This window comes from Zonotrichia albicollis, chromosome 1, assembly GCF_047830755.1.
Source record: "Zonotrichia albicollis isolate bZonAlb1 chromosome 1, bZonAlb1.hap1, whole genome shotgun sequence".
In the NCBI taxonomy this organism is placed as follows: Eukaryota; Metazoa; Chordata; class Aves; order Passeriformes; family Passerellidae; genus Zonotrichia; species Zonotrichia albicollis.
Genome location: NC_133819.1, coordinates 122,994,522 through 123,011,417, shown reverse-complemented (window position 1 = coordinate 123,011,417; position 16,896 = coordinate 122,994,522). Strand labels below are relative to the sequence as shown.

The 16,896-nt window shown below is 38.1% G+C and overlaps 1 protein-coding gene across 4 annotated transcripts in view; it reads left to right on the top strand.

Moving 5' to 3' along the window:
• STAU2 (staufen double-stranded RNA binding protein 2) overlaps positions 1–16,896 on the top strand; it is a 171,307-nt gene that overhangs the window by 24,041 nt on the left and 130,370 nt on the right. For all 4 annotated transcript variants that reach the window (XM_074552514.1, XM_074552499.1, XM_074552506.1 and 1 more), the window contains exons 4-5: positions 1,389–1,548; positions 3,839–3,974. In XM_074552514.1, coding sequence (XP_074408615.1) covers positions 1,389–1,548; positions 3,839–3,974 — 296 coding nt within the window. The remainder of the gene's footprint in view (positions 1–1,388; positions 1,549–3,838; positions 3,975–16,896) is intronic.

Here is a 16,896-nt window from a genome sequence, read left to right as displayed (position 1 = left end):
GACTATTTCTCTCTTTTCTTCCATGAGGAAATTGTTGTGGCTGCTGTGGCAAAACCAACATGGCAGTGGGAGCTCTGATACAGGGACTTGCATTGTGCTTCTGAAAATTACAGTAGGCCAAAACTCAAGGCTGTAATTAAGACACCAGTATGTATTTATAGCATTCAGTTTGAATGCAGTGTGTGCATGTGCAGAGGGCTGAGCTGGGAGACACATACATTATTGTGTTCAAATGCTTGTTTGCAAGTACTTGCTAAAAAATGTATCTGTAGAGGCAGATTTAAAGGCTGCCCACCATATTAATCTCTAAAAACCTGATCCTGAATCTAGCAAGTTGAAATAAGTGAAAAAATTAGAGAGCTGTCAAAATTAAAATTTTACTTTATATACTTCTCATACTAATATGTAGATAATTTTTTCTTTGGCTCAAGTAAGTTAGTTTGTTTTCTGAGGTAGGTGAATCTTAGTTTACTTTGTGTGTCTGACTATTAAGTCCTGCCTTTATCTAGGGATTATATGGCAAATATATTGAGTTCCTAGCTTTTCTCCCCTTGTTCTCAGATGCTCAAATTTAAACAGAACGTTTATGTATCATACAGAAGGTAGACTCTATCTAATATCTTAAACATGCATTGAGTTTTATGGGCACAATTTGCACAGCATGGATACTTGAAATAGCCCTCCATCACAGAATTTGAAATATATGGCTTTTATCAGTTAGTCCATTTCTGAACTCTGGATGTTTACAGTTCCTATCCTCATTATAGATTTTACATTAAGAACTGCAGTTTCATTAAAAAGATGATAATTCTTTTTCTTCTTACTTTATGTTTTTGAACATGCTTGAGTTATGACTCTGCACTAACAAAAGGCATTATTTTTAGAACTCTGGGTATGTGAGAAATTATTTCACTCTGTAAAACTATCTGGGCCAAATTCTCTGCTGCCTTGAGAAGTGTGTAGTCATTTATATTCATTCACAATCATTACAAAATTCATTTTTTTCTCAGTAGCATGTTTAGTATTTGTTTTCTACAAGTGACTAAACATACTCAAATATAAGAAGAAATGTGTTCATAGCTGACCTGTACATAGTCTTCCAGGAGCAGAGTATCAGTTTGAAGTTATTCTTCTTTGGTTTAACTACTATCCTGTTCTTTGATAATTGACATTACCATTACACTATTTTACTTTGTGATTTGAAAGGCCACAAATGTTGCTCACTGATAAGGTCTCACTGATCTCTGGAAGAATCAGATGTGTTATCTGGGAGTTGAATACAATGAAAAGAAAGCACGGTTTCTCTTCTGCCCTGGAAGCTTTTATACAGATTGTTCTAATCCACAGCGATAATCTTGCCAGTGTTTACCTGTTCTTTGTCTTTGAAGATGTTCACAGTGCAGCTGACTCTTGGAGAACAGACATGGGAAGCTGAAGGAAGCAGTATTAAAAAGGCCCAGCATGCTGCTGCTAGCAAAGCATTGAATGAAACCACCCTTCCCAAGCCAACGCCTAGACCACCCAAAAACAATGTAAACAATAATCCAGGTATGACATTTTCCTCTGTGTTAGATCTTGTTGAAGTCTCAGCATCTTATAGCACTAAATAAGTGATTTTAACAAGACACTTAAATTTCTAGGATGAAAATCAACATAGCTATAGTATGACTGGATAGTGCAGAATCTCAAGTAAGCTTTCATGGAAGGATTTTTAATGCACATATCTAAAATGGTTGAATTGTAAGGGAATATATTCTTAGGTAATGCTTAGATGTGTGCTAAGTGATGGTATGTGGTCAACAGTAAGCAGACTGGAGAAAAGGAGAAAACCAGACTGAATTAACTAAAACACATTTCCCAAAGCATTATTTTAGCTAACTTTCCAATAAAGCTGGAAATTTTATCCAGTCCAATCCTATGAAATTGCATCTCTGGCATAAACAAAAGGCTGGGATTTGACATGAGAACTTTGACAGGTAATTTCTTGCATGCTGAGATTTCCTTCAGAGCAACCTGTGCTTTCAAAAAGCTTTCAGGTGGCTTTAGAAACTTGATTCAATAATAGAAAGAATGTATACTGATATCTTGCAGACTTTAATTTGAGCTGTTACCCACAAGTTGCCTTCACTGCATGCACAACCTGAGGTACCTCTCATGCACATGCTCAGTTATCTGTTCTGTCTTGATCAATAAAGAAAAAGAATCATAACTTCATTTCAGACTAATGTAAAGGAAACCAAGTGGTGAGAATCTTTTCTCATTTTTATTTTGAAATAATCCTTTTCCCCCTCTTCTTTTCTGTTTCCCTTTTTCCCCTTTAATTTCCATCTACCCCTCCCCCTCTTTTAAAAATGTATTCTTCAGCCACTTTCTTAAACGAAAGTAATTTTGCAGTTTATCTTCTCTCTGTTGGAAAGAGAAAAGCAGGAGTAAATTTCCTTTAGAACTTGTGAGTATTATCCTGAGCATTAGGGGTTGTTTGAGAGTGGTGTGCTAGTGTTCTCTCTCTCCTTTGGAGATCAGTATGCTTCCTCTCCAGACCCAGGACACTAGCTTTGCCCTGCTTCCTTCACAGTCACTGTGACTTTGGCTGCTTACAAAGCAGGAGGCTCAAACCTCTGTGAAAAAGGATCCTGAGTTTGGTTCTTGACATTGCAGAGCATTACTGAGTTTCTAGAGTTCTTTTTGGCTTTGAGCATATTCTCAGAGGGAAAATCTGATAACAAGAGGAATAGGCTTTAAGAGAATGAATTAAAAATTTTATCACTTAACACTTTAATTTTGCTCCAAGAAAGGTGCATTGTATATGCACAGGCCTATTCTCATCAAAATGACATTTTGTATTTTTATAAAAAATCTGAATTCATAGTAATGTCTTGCTCTGGAAATTATAAGAATTGTTAGTATAAGTTTTTGAGTAAGTGTTGCATAAACATTTTCATCATTTGGCATATAAAGCTTCAATGTCAGACTGGAAAATTAATCATAGTTTTTTAAAGGGTAAATTTATTTGAATCTCTCATGAAAATATTTTCAGAATATATTAACTCCTTTTTATTGGAATGCACATTTAGCTCATTTAGGATTCTCTTACAAGAGTGTAAGTGGGGATTACTGTAGCTGAACGTTTTATCTAAGAAAAAAGAAAGAAAGGAGTTGGATGTAGCTTATTTGACATTTTTGAAACCATGCAAGTAGGCAAGGACTGGCTGCCTTTTATTTTTGCATTCTGTCACCAGTAGATGGCTGTAGTTGCACTGATTTCCAGGAGCTGTGTGCTCAGTCTGTTAGATCACTCCTGTGAGACCAATAGTTCTTAGACATAGTCTTAAGTTTTCAAGTCTTGTAAATAAAACATTTTTTGTCACTTGTTGTAAGATTTCTGAATGGCTTCAGTAATGCCTGTTACTTCATGCTTGTTTCAATGACTCTTTGCTCTATTTATAGTTTTATTTAATGGTATTCTGCAGAAAGACACATTATTATCTTTATAGTTATTTCAGAAAGTATCATAATGTATTGTAAGTACTTTGGAATGATGAATAACCAGCTTGTTTATTACACTGATTTTCTCATTCATATGTGAAGGTTAATCCACTGAAACTGCATAGAGAATTCACTGAGAGAGATTTTTAAATGTTCTTTCTCATTGCTTGTGATTAAGTTGGCATCTATATTCCCGTCTTTTAAAGAAACTGAAATGTCTTTTCCGTTGCATCTTTTGAATTTAAGAGTAAAAAAAAATATGGTGTAGGTCTCTCTTTGTAGCTCAGTCCTGCTTGTGTGTTTTTCAGTATTTCTGATTTAAGCACCTTACTCGCAGTGGTTTTTCTTGCAGGCAGTATAACACCAACTGTGGAGCTGAATGGTCTGGCAATGAAGAGAGGAGAGCCTGCCATCTACAGGCCATTAGATCCAAAGCCAATCCCCAATTACAGAGCAAATTATAATTTCCGGGGCATGTACAATCAGAGGTTTGTACTCTTTCTGTTATTTAAATATTTTTTTAATGTCCTAAATCTTCATTAAGTTTCTAGGTTATTTCAGAGTAAAAGAAAACTAAAAATTTTGTTAAGGAGAAGCTGCAGTCTTATTTAGGAATATGCATAATTACCTCCTAAAAGAGACAGGAGCCCTCAGCTCAACACAAAGAATAAAGATGGGTAAAACTGCATTTTTTATTTTTTAATGTGCATTAAAAAGCACGTTAAACAGCCATGGTAGTGAGGAGGCAGAGCATTAACTTCAGAGAAAGGTTTTGCTTTTCTTTGGTGTCATGTCATGTGATTAGAATCTGTGGCATCAAAAATGAACCAATCTTTTCTTAGAAATTGAATATAAAATTGGAAGGACTGCATTTTGATAATTGGCTTGAGACCATTCTCAAGTTTCTAGTTTTTTAGCCATTCTTCTTGGTCAGCTATCTCAGTTCCTTAATCCTCAATGTATAGTTAAGAAAAAAACCTTTATTTCACAGTTTAAAAAGCTACATTCAGAACTATGTCAATTTTTAATCCGAAAAACTTTCTCTGAGATAGGTTTTTCCTCATTTTTCCATATTTGTCCCCAGAAGAACTATATTAAATCAGGTCTTTTGAAGCTCCAAAATGAGACAAAATATGATCTGTAACATGAAAAAAGACTGAACCAAAACAGGTCAGAAAGTTCTAATCACCTGTTTTATCAGTAAAAAGTGTTACCTTTTTAATAAAGCTTGACTTGATCGATTTCATGTTCATTTTTATGCATCTCATAATTGTCAAATGCTTGAGGGTATGAACTCTGAAGGAGTGTTTTGGTTCAAAATTACTCTTCATTAGAAATTGAATTTATTGCAATGTTGAAAATTTAAGGAGTTAAAAAAAAGGCAGCATTTAAGAATTGTCTAAGGAAAATATTTCAATTTATTTAATTCTATTTTATGTTTCCCCAGACTTTAAAATTATGATAATTTGGTAAGTGTAGGGTTTTAACATTTCATTCTGAGTTGGATTTTTTGTTGGCTTTTAAAATTTGCTTGGCTGTTGGGTTGTGTTGTTTTATAACAGCAATATCTAGAATTACTGAAGACAAAAAACGCCAAAATAGCCTGGAAGAAACCCTTTAATTATTCTGTGGAACAGTGCCTGGTTTTTGTATCACTTGTCTTATATTTCTAGTCACTGCTGACCTGTGTCTCTGCTTACATCCATCATGGTTTAAAAAGCTAATTATGGTGCTTGAAATGAGTTTAGTTAATATTTAGAAATCCTTCATTTATTTGAGTTGCTTTTATAGTGAGATTAGCTTGACTAGCAGATATAATTCTATACTGGAAAAAATGAAAGCTAGTTAAAGGTATGAATTCTGGAATCTGAACTTAATTATGGAAAGGTATTGGTGGAAATAGAATGTCAAAACACTCAGCAGTTGCTGACTCCTAATATTTCTTTTCATAGAAAATGATTAGTGTGTCTAGCTCAATTTAGCAGTTTGCTTCTTTGAAAATTTTGTTTCATGAGAGCCATGTTTTGGTGTTAGGGTAAAATGATACATGAAGGTTATTTTTCTGGGCACATTAGGTAGCCAAGGCCACTTGATTTTTCTGATCACAAAACAAACAGGCTAGGTGGGACAGAAGGCCACAATCTGTGCTTGCTTTTTCATTGTGCTTATTTGAGTGTAGTTTACCCATGCAGAATAGCTAATAATACTGTGGTTAGTAAATTGAATAATAACTAATAATATTTACTAAGTAGTAAATGACTGGACATACCTGTCTATCTGCATGAGCACATACCTGCTGTGCAAACGCCATGTATGCACATGAATGCCAGAGGAAAGAGGAACCAGAAGAATGATCTGTATACTACTGTTGATGGAATACTGTGCTAGAAATAATTGTTCATTCCCCTGTTTTGCATAGGGAAGTGCTGGCCCTTTATGATCACAGTAAGAAAAGCATTTAGACTTTGTAAGGCGTCATTTAAATGCTGTTTGTTAGACCTGCAGATTTTAGAAGTGAATATTACAGATAATCTTCTATGCCTTCTATACCTTGGGCCCTGAGTGGTGTGGCATTGACCAGGACTGTTCTCCATGGGCACCACATCATGCAGACCTCAGCCTTAGCAGAGATTAACCCCTCTTGGTCATTCACACTGTTACAGGATTTGCTTACAAGGGGACAACCCTGTCAGGAATAGTCAGGAATGATGGTCCTGTGAAGACGTTGTGCTGTGCTGTCAGATAAAGGCAGGACCACGCAGGTGGTACTGAGGGGGAGCTGCCCAGGGGCCCATCTCTTGCCACAGGTCTGTCCTGTGGCCAGGGGATTTGAGCAGCACAGCCTGTCCTGTGAGCCATGCTGGGCACGGGCCCTGCAGCTCAGCACAGCCCCCATGGCTCAGCCTGGCTGCGCTGTGGGCACTGGCTGTGATGGGCACGATCCTGCACCTCCTCCAGTCAGCATTGCTTGGCACGTCCTACTCACCCTCACCACAGGCAAGCTTGGAGAGACAGTCTGCATTGTTTATAATAGCCAGTGAATTCTGAAATATGGAGCATATGATGCAGCACTGTATTATCTTCCTGAGGTATAATATGGTACATTTATTTTCTTCTACTGCCACATTGTATTTAGCATTCATTTGCTGATTTTTGGGAATTGGGTAGTGAAATGGAAGTACTGTTGGAGTACCCAAGTAAATATAGACTATACAGACAGTTAAAAACAGGATTTGAGAATTAATGTAGATAATATGCTGTGTCTGCAGTCCCTTTGCTGATCTCTCTTTAAAGAAATGTGCTTTCCAAGTAGGTGAAGATACAGACGAAGATTAGGAGATTGCATTAGGGAAGCTCTCATACTGGCAAGACTAATGTATTGAGGAAAAAATAGATTATTAAGTTCATTCTAGGGCATATCTCTGTACCAGTAAAGTCTAGTGTTTCAAGTGGCACAAAAGATCCTTTTCAGTATCTCATTGAAACGTGATCTGAAAGTTGCAATTCATATGCAAAGTTGATGGCTAGATTCCCTGTCAGGCTAAGTTGACATGTCAAAGTGGCAGTGATTCCTCCTCCTTCATTTGTCCCTAGCCTTTGGGGCCCTGAATATTTCCTGCCTCCAGCACTGGAAGTTGAGCTGCTTGTCAATTAATCAGTTTTTGGAGGGAGAGTACAGCAGAAGTTACTCCTTGACTTACAGCTGTACTTAAGCATTATCTTTTCTAGTCATACAGGAGCTTGTGCCTTCACCAGAGAGGGGTAGGGTGTGTTTGTGTTAGGTTGACTTAAGCGTGTGAAGGACTACTCTCTCACATGCCATGGAGCATATTTATATGGGCAGTATGTTGCACAGAGGATGATGAAGCGGGTTTGTAAGGGGCCAACATCCATTGGCAAGGTCTGAAGCTGATGGTGTAAATTTATAGTAAAGGTGATAGCTATGTGATAGATATGTCCTTTTCATAGGGAGAAGAACAGCAAACAAGTGAGAGGAAAAAGGGAAGTTTTTTCTACTGCTTAGCATGGAAGGCAAGTGATGAGATGTCTCAAATGAGCATCCTTCCACAGGTGTTCTCTTCAATGCAACAAATGTTCCCAGTAACACTTTCCCATAGTAATTCTATGGTTTTTGTCAGGACATGCTCTAGCTACCTGTTGCTTACAGTGCTGGTGGTGCTGCACCAGGATAGGTGTTGGATACTGGCAGTTTCTAGAGCTCTGTGCATGCAAAACTCAGCATGGCAGAGCAAAACATTTAAGGCAGTGTTTAACACTGTGTTAAGGTCTTAGCCTTGTAAGTCTCTTCCTGTGCTAAGTTAGGAGGTGCAAGGCAAGTCAGTGCCCCTCTTAGGGTAGCCCAATAGTAGATAAAACACAGTCCAGCTTGGAACTGGATAAGGTATGAATGTCTTCATGCTTGCTCTTCACTCAAGATAGTGAATGCAGTACTGCTAACTTGTTAACAGCATTGGTTCATTGCCATTATACTGCATATTGTGACAGGCTGATGAAGTCTGTGTGAGGCTGAGCTGAATCATGTGAAGTTACCAGCTAAAGTCTCTGGTAGCTTGGGTATCTGTATATGTTGGGTATCTGTTCATTTATTTCACAGTGTAGGTAACAACTTGGAGTCTTCTCTGGATTTTCTTTATTGAGGTAAAATCCATGCAAGTTTGGTAAAAGAAAGTTTGATGGCCTCTGAAAAGAGAGAGCTTTTAAAAAAGTTGTCAACCCTGAATCCAGCCATGTTAGACGACTTCTTATTTAACAAAGACTTCTGTATTCCTAACAGGGATTATAATAGAGGAAAATACTCTTTTGGCACTCAAAATTTACCAGTTATATACAACCAATTTAAAAGCTCACAGGTTGGAATTTCAAGCAATTTTGCAACAAAAGCACACTAAGGCCTTCCAGTTCAAACACTATATGTTGCAGAAAAGCTAAAAATGGTGAAGATTTAATTTTTATGGCTTCTTTAAGAGTTTTCCAGGCTGGCTCAGGGGAAGGAGGTGCTGATGCTTTCAGGGCTGCGTTGCTAACTGATGTAGCTTGCGTGTTTGTCAGCACAGCATTTGGCTAGAGTCAGGAGAAGTGGCACGCTGCTCAGCGCAGCCCAGGCCTTGAGACAGCGGGTCAGGTTTGAAAACTGTTGGCAGAGCTGAGGACAAAACGTGCTTATTTTCATATCTGTAGCCAGTGCTAGAACCCATACTCCCTCACATCTCTGGCTAAAATGCAATTGGCTTAAACCATGTAAAAAAGAATTAAAAACATGGATGTTTAAATGAGAGCAGTACAAGAAGAAAATAAGGTATCAATTCTGACTACAGGGTTGTCCAACTTGCCTTGTTACCATTGAATGCTGGTTTAATTTTTTTCTTCAGTTAGAATTGAAGAGTCATTCCTGAAGTTTAATTGTCCTGCAGTACTTTCAATTATAGAATGTCTGTAAGTGACAGAAGAAATTATATCTTACAGACTTACCTAAACAAAGAGTTTTCAGCCAAGAAATAAAACCACTAGAAACTGAACAGCAGCTTTTGATGTTTTAGTTTGGAAAGTAATGTTAAAGAGATCATAAAACCCAAACCTTGTGTTTTGGGAGAATTCAGGAGTTGTTTTCTTAATATATAAAATTCCTTAATATGTGTCTCACCACAATCTAGAGAGCTTGAAAAAATCTATATATATAGAAAAAGAGGTTTAAAAATTAAAACCACTTGTGAAATATAGGAACAAAGGGAATATAAAACAATGACAAGCTAAAGAACGGAAATAAAGTAATTAAAGCAGTTTCTTGCTTGGTTTTAAGGAATTTGGATGGTGTGATAGCTCTGCAAGCATGTCACGCAAAGTGGTGGTGTTCCTAGGATAAACTACAGCTTCTGTGCACTTGGACAGTTTCTGCTGCACTGAGCCTTCATCTTGGCCTTTGTAGGGTTGCTTCTTCCTGCATATGTTGTGTACTGTGGACTAAAGAGAGGACTATCCCCTTTCTCCTCAGAGCATGGGGGAGTGCACAAACCATTCCCCATCTTCTCTTTTTTCATAGCTCTGCCATTCTGAGCATATTTTTCTTTGATGTTAATTAGTGCTTCTTTACAGTGCCATTTGCAAGACCAAGCTCAGAAAAATAAAGCACCAGCATGTCCTTCCCTCTTGTGGAGCCAGCTACTCTGCCTGGTCACAAAGCACAGACTATCACCTACCTGGGCTTGTAGTTCCTACCTGCCAGGTACTCAGTTGCTGCGTGGAACTGTAGACTTCTTTGCTCCTGAAGTGATATATATCAGCCCTGTGGACCACTGCCTAAATACTGAACAAGCACTTTAAAAATGAGGGATAATGAAAGAAAGCTTGAGGGCTGGTCTTTGGCCAACTACATCTGCTGCTGCTAGCTTCATAATGGACTAACATGTTATCCAATCTAATGATCAAAGAGAGAGCAGACTGTGTGATTATTGGATAAATTACTAAAATTGTCAAGTCATATTAATAAAAGATTGTATGGTGAAAGAATGGAATAAAATGAAGAGTTTGTTTCTTTTATGAATGCTGACCAAAAGATTTAATATGTGCATCAAAGGGAAAATATTTGAGAGAAGTGTTACTTGACATGAGTGCTTAGTAATGCAGTCTAAGTCCTCACCCAACTTCATTTGTTTCACAAAAGTTACACAGTCCTGTGAGGGGGGAAAAAAGGAAAATCTAGCCAGAAGAACAGCTGTGAAAGCCAAATTTGAAGTGCGTGGGTTGCAATGCAGGAGACAATGTAAAAATCTATTGATATTAGCATCTCCAGAACTACACCTACAGTTATACAACCCAGTTATCTAATTTACAGAAAGAGAATGAGGTCTGAAATTTTCATGACCTTTAGATGTTCTCATGTGCTGCTTAAGCACCCTGTTTACCTTGTAGTAAAAGACAGCTCTCTGCATGGAGAGCCTCATCTGTTTGAGGCACAAATATTCCGGTGCATAATATAAAACACAGTTGGATCTGAAAGACTTCTATCTCTTATTGATTAGATCAGCCAGCAGCCTGGAAAATGTAAAATCCAGATTAGTCCAGGCAGTCTTTTTGTTACTCTAGGCACATGATTAGCCTAATATCTGTTGCTGAGTTCCCATTATTGAGGTTTTATGTTGGAGCTTGCTGCAACAGAGGAGGATTTTATGCACAGCTGTGTGTAAAGCAGATTTTTTTCCCAAGCAAAAATGCTGTGGCAGATGTGGGACACTAAGTTGCCTAAACATAGGTCTCTAGTGCTGCTTGAGACATCGCAGGGTGTGTGAGACATCCACATGGTACCAATGGATTTAGCAGAAGACCTGGAGGAGACCTTTACTGGAGTGGCAGCAGAAGGTCAGGCAGAAGGTCAGGAAGGTCAGATACCCCAGAGCATTTCAAATGGCCCTGTGTAGCTAAGTTTAGGCAATTGACAGAATCCCTAAAAGTGATGTTCAGTCATTGTAGGGTTTTGTATAATCCACTAGGACTCCAGCTATTTGTGAGAAACTTGTCTGTTTCATGGGTCAGTCCTGTGTCACATCATGTGGATGTTTTAGGTACATGACTGCATCTCAAGTTCTACTGTGTGCTTGAGTTCAGGCAGCTAGGTGCAGTTCTTTAGGGTGCTGGTGGGCTTTGGATCCAAGCTCAGATGCCTTTCAAATAGTCTCTGCCTGTGCATTAGAGAGTCTCAGTCTCCCCTTATAACCAGTGGAAGGATTAGTCAGAAGAATTCCTAGTCCAGAATGCTGTTTGTCATGCCTTAAGCTAGGTTGTCTATGTTTTGTATGGATCTCTCCAGAGCTTCGCTTTTATAGCAACTTAGTGTCTACACATTAACTAAATACCTAAATTTAGGCATCTGAATGTAAGGCTGAATCCTGCTCTGAGAAATAATCCTAAGAATGTTGATTTGCAATAATTTTATGAGTGCTATAGTGGGAGTAATTCGACTGTCGCAGTGGAAGGACTGAAAAAAAGACAAAAATCTCTCCCCAGAGAGAAGTGGGAGAGAAAAGTATTAAAAGAACAAACTCTTTAGGGACATATCTGGGTAACAGCGGTTTTGAGGAGAGGCAGGCATGCAAGCACTGAATTGCTTCTGATTGAATAAAGTGCTGTTTTGCTGCAAGAAGCTGTTTGGCTGTGGAGACCAGTGCCCTTGCTCCCCACGTGAAGTGAACCCTCACTCCTGGAGCTTGTTGTGTTGAACTGATCACAGCAAACAAATCTCTTGGTTTGTGGGGGAGCAGTGTAGGGTGCCACAGGGATTTTTACTTTGCTAAAGTTGTTAGCTTCAGACCTTAGCCATAGAGTACAACATTCTTCCCCCCAAAAAAGCCAGAGTCAGAGGTGCTTTGCCTGCATTTCCATTCAATGTTGCAAAATTCTGTCCTTAAAATTTGTATTTTAAGGATTGAGAGATGTGATGATAAAAATGTTTACTGACTGACTTTGCAACAACTCCTCTCTACATTCCTCACACTGCTCCCAGTAGTTTGGGAAAAAAACCGTGGAAGAAATATTAAAAACTACTTGGAAATAGAAATTCAAAGTTTTTTAAAAATAGGTTATATCTCCTTAAATATGCTGTTATTTAATTCTGAACAACAGATATCAATTTCAAATGATTAAAACGGATGGAAATAAACGATAGTCCAAAGAATAATGCAAGTGATTGTTCAGATTTAATTATTCAGCTTGAAATAGCTGATTTAGACCATTAGATGGCAGCATGAATTTGTGCAAGAATTTCTCAGCAAAAGCATTCTCAAAAAAGTTGCCTTTTTCTATTCTGAAGCTTTTCATTACTTTAAAATGTCATAATTCCAGCACAAATCAATTAAATCCAGGTTTTCTGCAAGGCTTTGTCTCATCATTTTCTTCAAGTTTTCCTCTTCTATAATAATTGAGGCTCAAATGCAGTAGCTTCAATGGCCGTTTTCCTTTTTTATGTAAATCTAGTGCAAGTAAAGGATGTCAGTTTGCCAGCAGTGACAATTAAATGTTTGGTTTATCTGCACAAAGCACGAATTCTGCATTTCATCACATTAATTCATTCCTCAGGCCTGCCCTAAAGACATTTCCTTAAAGATAAGGCAACAACTTGGCCACCAAACCTGCAGTCTATTTGTACTAAAGAAGCTTTCAGATTATTTGAACATCTCTTTGCTTGTAAGGGACTGAGATTGCCAGCTGATACTTAACTCAGTTGTGTACATTACCAGTTGAGATAGGATTCAGATCATATCTTAAAGCAAAGCCTTGTACATTACCCTTTTATTTCCCCTGCTAGTGCATTGGCATTATGGTGTAATAATCCAGTTACAGACTTTCAAATTAATTCTTTGTGTTCCTCTTCTGCATGCTACATTTCACTTCCCCTGGCCTGTTTGTTCCCACTAGTTGCCTGCCTCCCACACAGACATATTGTTACAAGAAAAGCGTTGAGTACAGCTGTGCTAAGATTTTTCTTTGCTAGTATCTGTTTCTAGGAAAGGAAAAGGGAGAAAGTCAGTCCATTTCCTGTTGGTTTAAAACAGCAGAAACATCTGTTTGTCTTAAGATAGTTTTCCCAAAAGAACAGTGGCAAGGGAGCTTGCAGGTGATGAGCTTTGCCATTGCCAGTAGCTATCAGTTTAGACAATAGTGATTATATGGTTGGCTTAAAACAAAATAAGATTCCTTAAGTGGCAGAGGATATTTATTCCTGCAGTAAAATTTTTGACAGCTAATGTTTAATTTTTACAGTGTTTTAAATCTTAAAAATACATGGAGTATCTTGCATCAGAAAACCCAGATTCTGCTATGGAATCTACAGTTTCCACTAAATTCTGTCCAAGATTGATTTTTCTGCAGTCCTCTCACCCTGTTATCATGAATTTGCACAATGCACACAAAATGGGGTTGGGTGAGGTGTCCTGGCACAGGGTGCGTGTAATCCTTCCGACAAATGCATCCTGTCACTACCATCCACTGCATTAATGGCTACATTTAACCTCGAAGGGATCAATAACATATATACTCTTAAGTGTATTTACAACATTACGCTGACAGCTGTTAGAATAATGTTACGTAGGCTGAAAATCAAGTTGACAGAATAGAGAGCAAGATTTGAGGTTAGTGTTCCAAGTACAGTGTCTCTTCATTCTCCAAGTCAATGCACTTACCTGGTATCATTAAAATCTTTTTAACCTTAAATGTAGAGCATTCCAGATGCTTCATTGCTCTTTGTGCCTATAATGTGATGCATCAGGCATGGCATTTTACAGTATTGCAGCATTCTAAACACTCTTTGCTCAAGATGAAGTAGTTTTGTCAGTGACCTCTTGGCCCTATTTGTAAAGGAGCTCCTAATCCCTAATTCTTCAATCTTTTCTTAATTAATATTTTTATTCTTTTTTTTTCATGATATAGTGACTTTCCCAGACCACTTGCTTTCTTGCTTATCTGCTAAGAGGGTGCCCTTGCCTTCTGTGGCCCTTGGCTCATGTTTTGACTAATTCTCCTGAAGCTTCTTCCGTGGACAGTGTGCTTTATTTTGGGTCTTTAACTTCCTCAGATTTTTCTCTGGTCTGGAGGAAATATATCTGGCTCCGGATGTGTCTCCCAAGTTTCAGATGTGATTTTTTTGTGTTCTTACAGAGGCTGAAAACATAAAGAGGGGTAATACAATCCTTATCTTTGGTTTCCTAATGTTTGTCTTTCAACACTGCCCTTCCACCTGAGAGACTTCCTGTAAACCTTCTGATCCAAAGATCCTCAGAGCCAGCAGCCTGCCCTAGCACCTTGTGAATCGCTTCAGTCTGTTGGCTTTGCAACTCACTGGGTGTTCTTTCTCTAGCCTGCCTTTAACACAGCCAACTTTACTTTCAGGATATGGACAGAAGACTAGTCTGGTTGGTATGTATGAAAACAAGCACTGATTCAGAATGCTCCTCCAGGAGCAGGAATATTTTGGGTGTGTTTGTTCTTTCCACACAGTTAGCTTTTTATTCTCCCTTATCTTTTTCCTGTACTTGCACTGAACTAAGGGTATTTCAGATGGGACACCTGTGAGATAGTGAGTTCAAGGAAACAAGCTTGTGTGGCCTCCGTTCTTCTTATGGCCTTTCTGCTGTGTCAAGAACCTGAATATTGGTTACCAGTAAATGTATTCTCTTGCTTTTGCCTGCTTGTTTTGGTAATGACAGAGGTGAACTGCTCTTAGAGCTCAAACTTTACTTTGAGAGGTTGCCATAATTTTCCTGAGGGAAGCAAGCAGAAAGGCTAGTAGCTAATTTTTTTAACAGCTCATAACTCTGTAAGATCTGACTGGAGTTGTACTCTATCCCTACAAGGCCTTTGTCACTTTTGAAATGAAAGTTCTGCTGCAGAATGAGGAAGTATTAAATATTGTGAAAGAAGTTTTTAAAGATTCTTTTGGAACAGAATATGTGCAATCTGAAGGCAGAACTTTTCACCAGCAATCACTGTGTTATAGCTTCTCTTCACATCTTGTCTATTATATTGATTTTGGTGGGTGCCTGTGGTCTGTCAAAGAAAAATACAGTCAACATCTCTTCTGAAATGCCAGTTCACAGGATCTTCCAAAGATCTCCATGTCTTTATAGGGTATTTTAAAGAAGAATGCCAGTTTAAGTTGGTTTTTACCATCACAGAAAGGATAGGTGCACTCACAGGTGCTCATCAGGTACTTTGGCACCAAAATTTGTTTGGCTTAAATGTTTTACTAAAATGGGGCTGAATCCCTCAGTGTTATGATTAAAAGGGAAATAATCTCTGGACAAAAACAAGCCAAATTTAGCTTTGAGGTTCTGTTCCACGACAGAGGAGAATGTGGAATCTAATCACATTATTTATTTAGATTCAAGTGTGACACTAGTGTCAGGGAAACAGAAATGAGGATTCTCAAGGAGGTGGACATCAGCAGCAGAGCCTTGGTTCCCTTCAGTAAAGGTAATCTCTATGCCGACCTTGTTTAGCTAAGTCAAGCATTGTAATAACCATTGTACTAACCATTTCACGTGCTATGAGGAATTTCTTTACAAAAAGAGTTGTCAAGCAATAGAGCAGGCTGTCCAGGGAAGTGCTTCAGTCACCACTGCAGGAGGGATTTAATTTCACTTCATGAAATGGTTTAGTGGTGTACTTGTTCATGCTGGGTTAATGGTTGAAATCAATTGTCTTAGAGGTCTTTTCCAACCTAAATAATTCTATGATTCCATTTTAACAGTCTTTGGTATCTCTGTCCTTCAAGACTTCTTTTGAATTCCTGTTTACTAGAATACAATTCCACCCCATTTTGTAAACTTTTCTTATGTTTCCTACCTTTTAGAAAGTCTGCAGCTTTCTGTTTTAGTGTACTGATCTAATGTGATCTACTTTTTTTTCTTTGTTAATATTCAGTACTAAATTTTATTCACTGGACCTACTGAGATCAGTCATTGTGCATTGGTGACCACTACTGTGGCAGTCTCATTGCATTATGTATGCATTTTTATTAGCAGTGACTTGCTATTTTCTTGTCAGTCACTGGTGTAAATCCATTAAAAGATTGAAAAATAATATTTAATAATAAAAAAGAATATTAAAGGATATTATGCCTTCTTCCCTAGGAAATCTGCACTTTTTATGCTTTTCGGTAGAAAGGAATCTAAGCACTGAAAGGCTTCACCAATAATTTTTGGTTTCTCACCTTTTGGCTCCTTACAATCTTCTCTATGGTTAATTAAGAGACACCTTCCTTTTGCCTTCCAGGTGGAGATAAATCCTCCTTCTTAAGGCCATCCACTTTTTTGTCAGCATTCTGGTATGATGTGCAGGGCAATTCTCGCTTTGCAATTGACCAAGCTCTCTCTCACATTTCTTTTCTTTGCAAGTCTGATGGCACAGAGGAGAAGATTTCTGGATAGAAGCTTTAGCTGGCCATGCATGGCCATTTTTAGAGGTTGCAGAGCTGATAACTAGCAAGGTAGGGGAGTGTGCATCTTCAATTAACTGCACTCATCTGCTGAGGAGTGGCTTATTAAATCAGAATTAGGTGTGCTTTTTCAGCTTGTTCTTGCTTTCAATCCTGCAATTTCCAGTTTTAAAGTGATAGGTTAAATTTCTTACTCATGATAATGCAATTTAATTCCTGTATGTTTACATTCCTCAAAGTGGGAAAAGAATGTAGAACAGTACACACTAATTATTTGAATGGTGAGAATCACTTTGTGAGCTTTCTTGAGCCTTCTTCCTCTGTGGACCGTCTTCCTCTTTCAGGTTAATTAATTCCTGTGAACTCCTAGCCCTGAAATGTTTTTACTAGTAACACTTTTATAAGTATTACATTACTGGCATAAGTATATGATAAAATGAAATAAGTGAGATACTTCATTCTCTCAC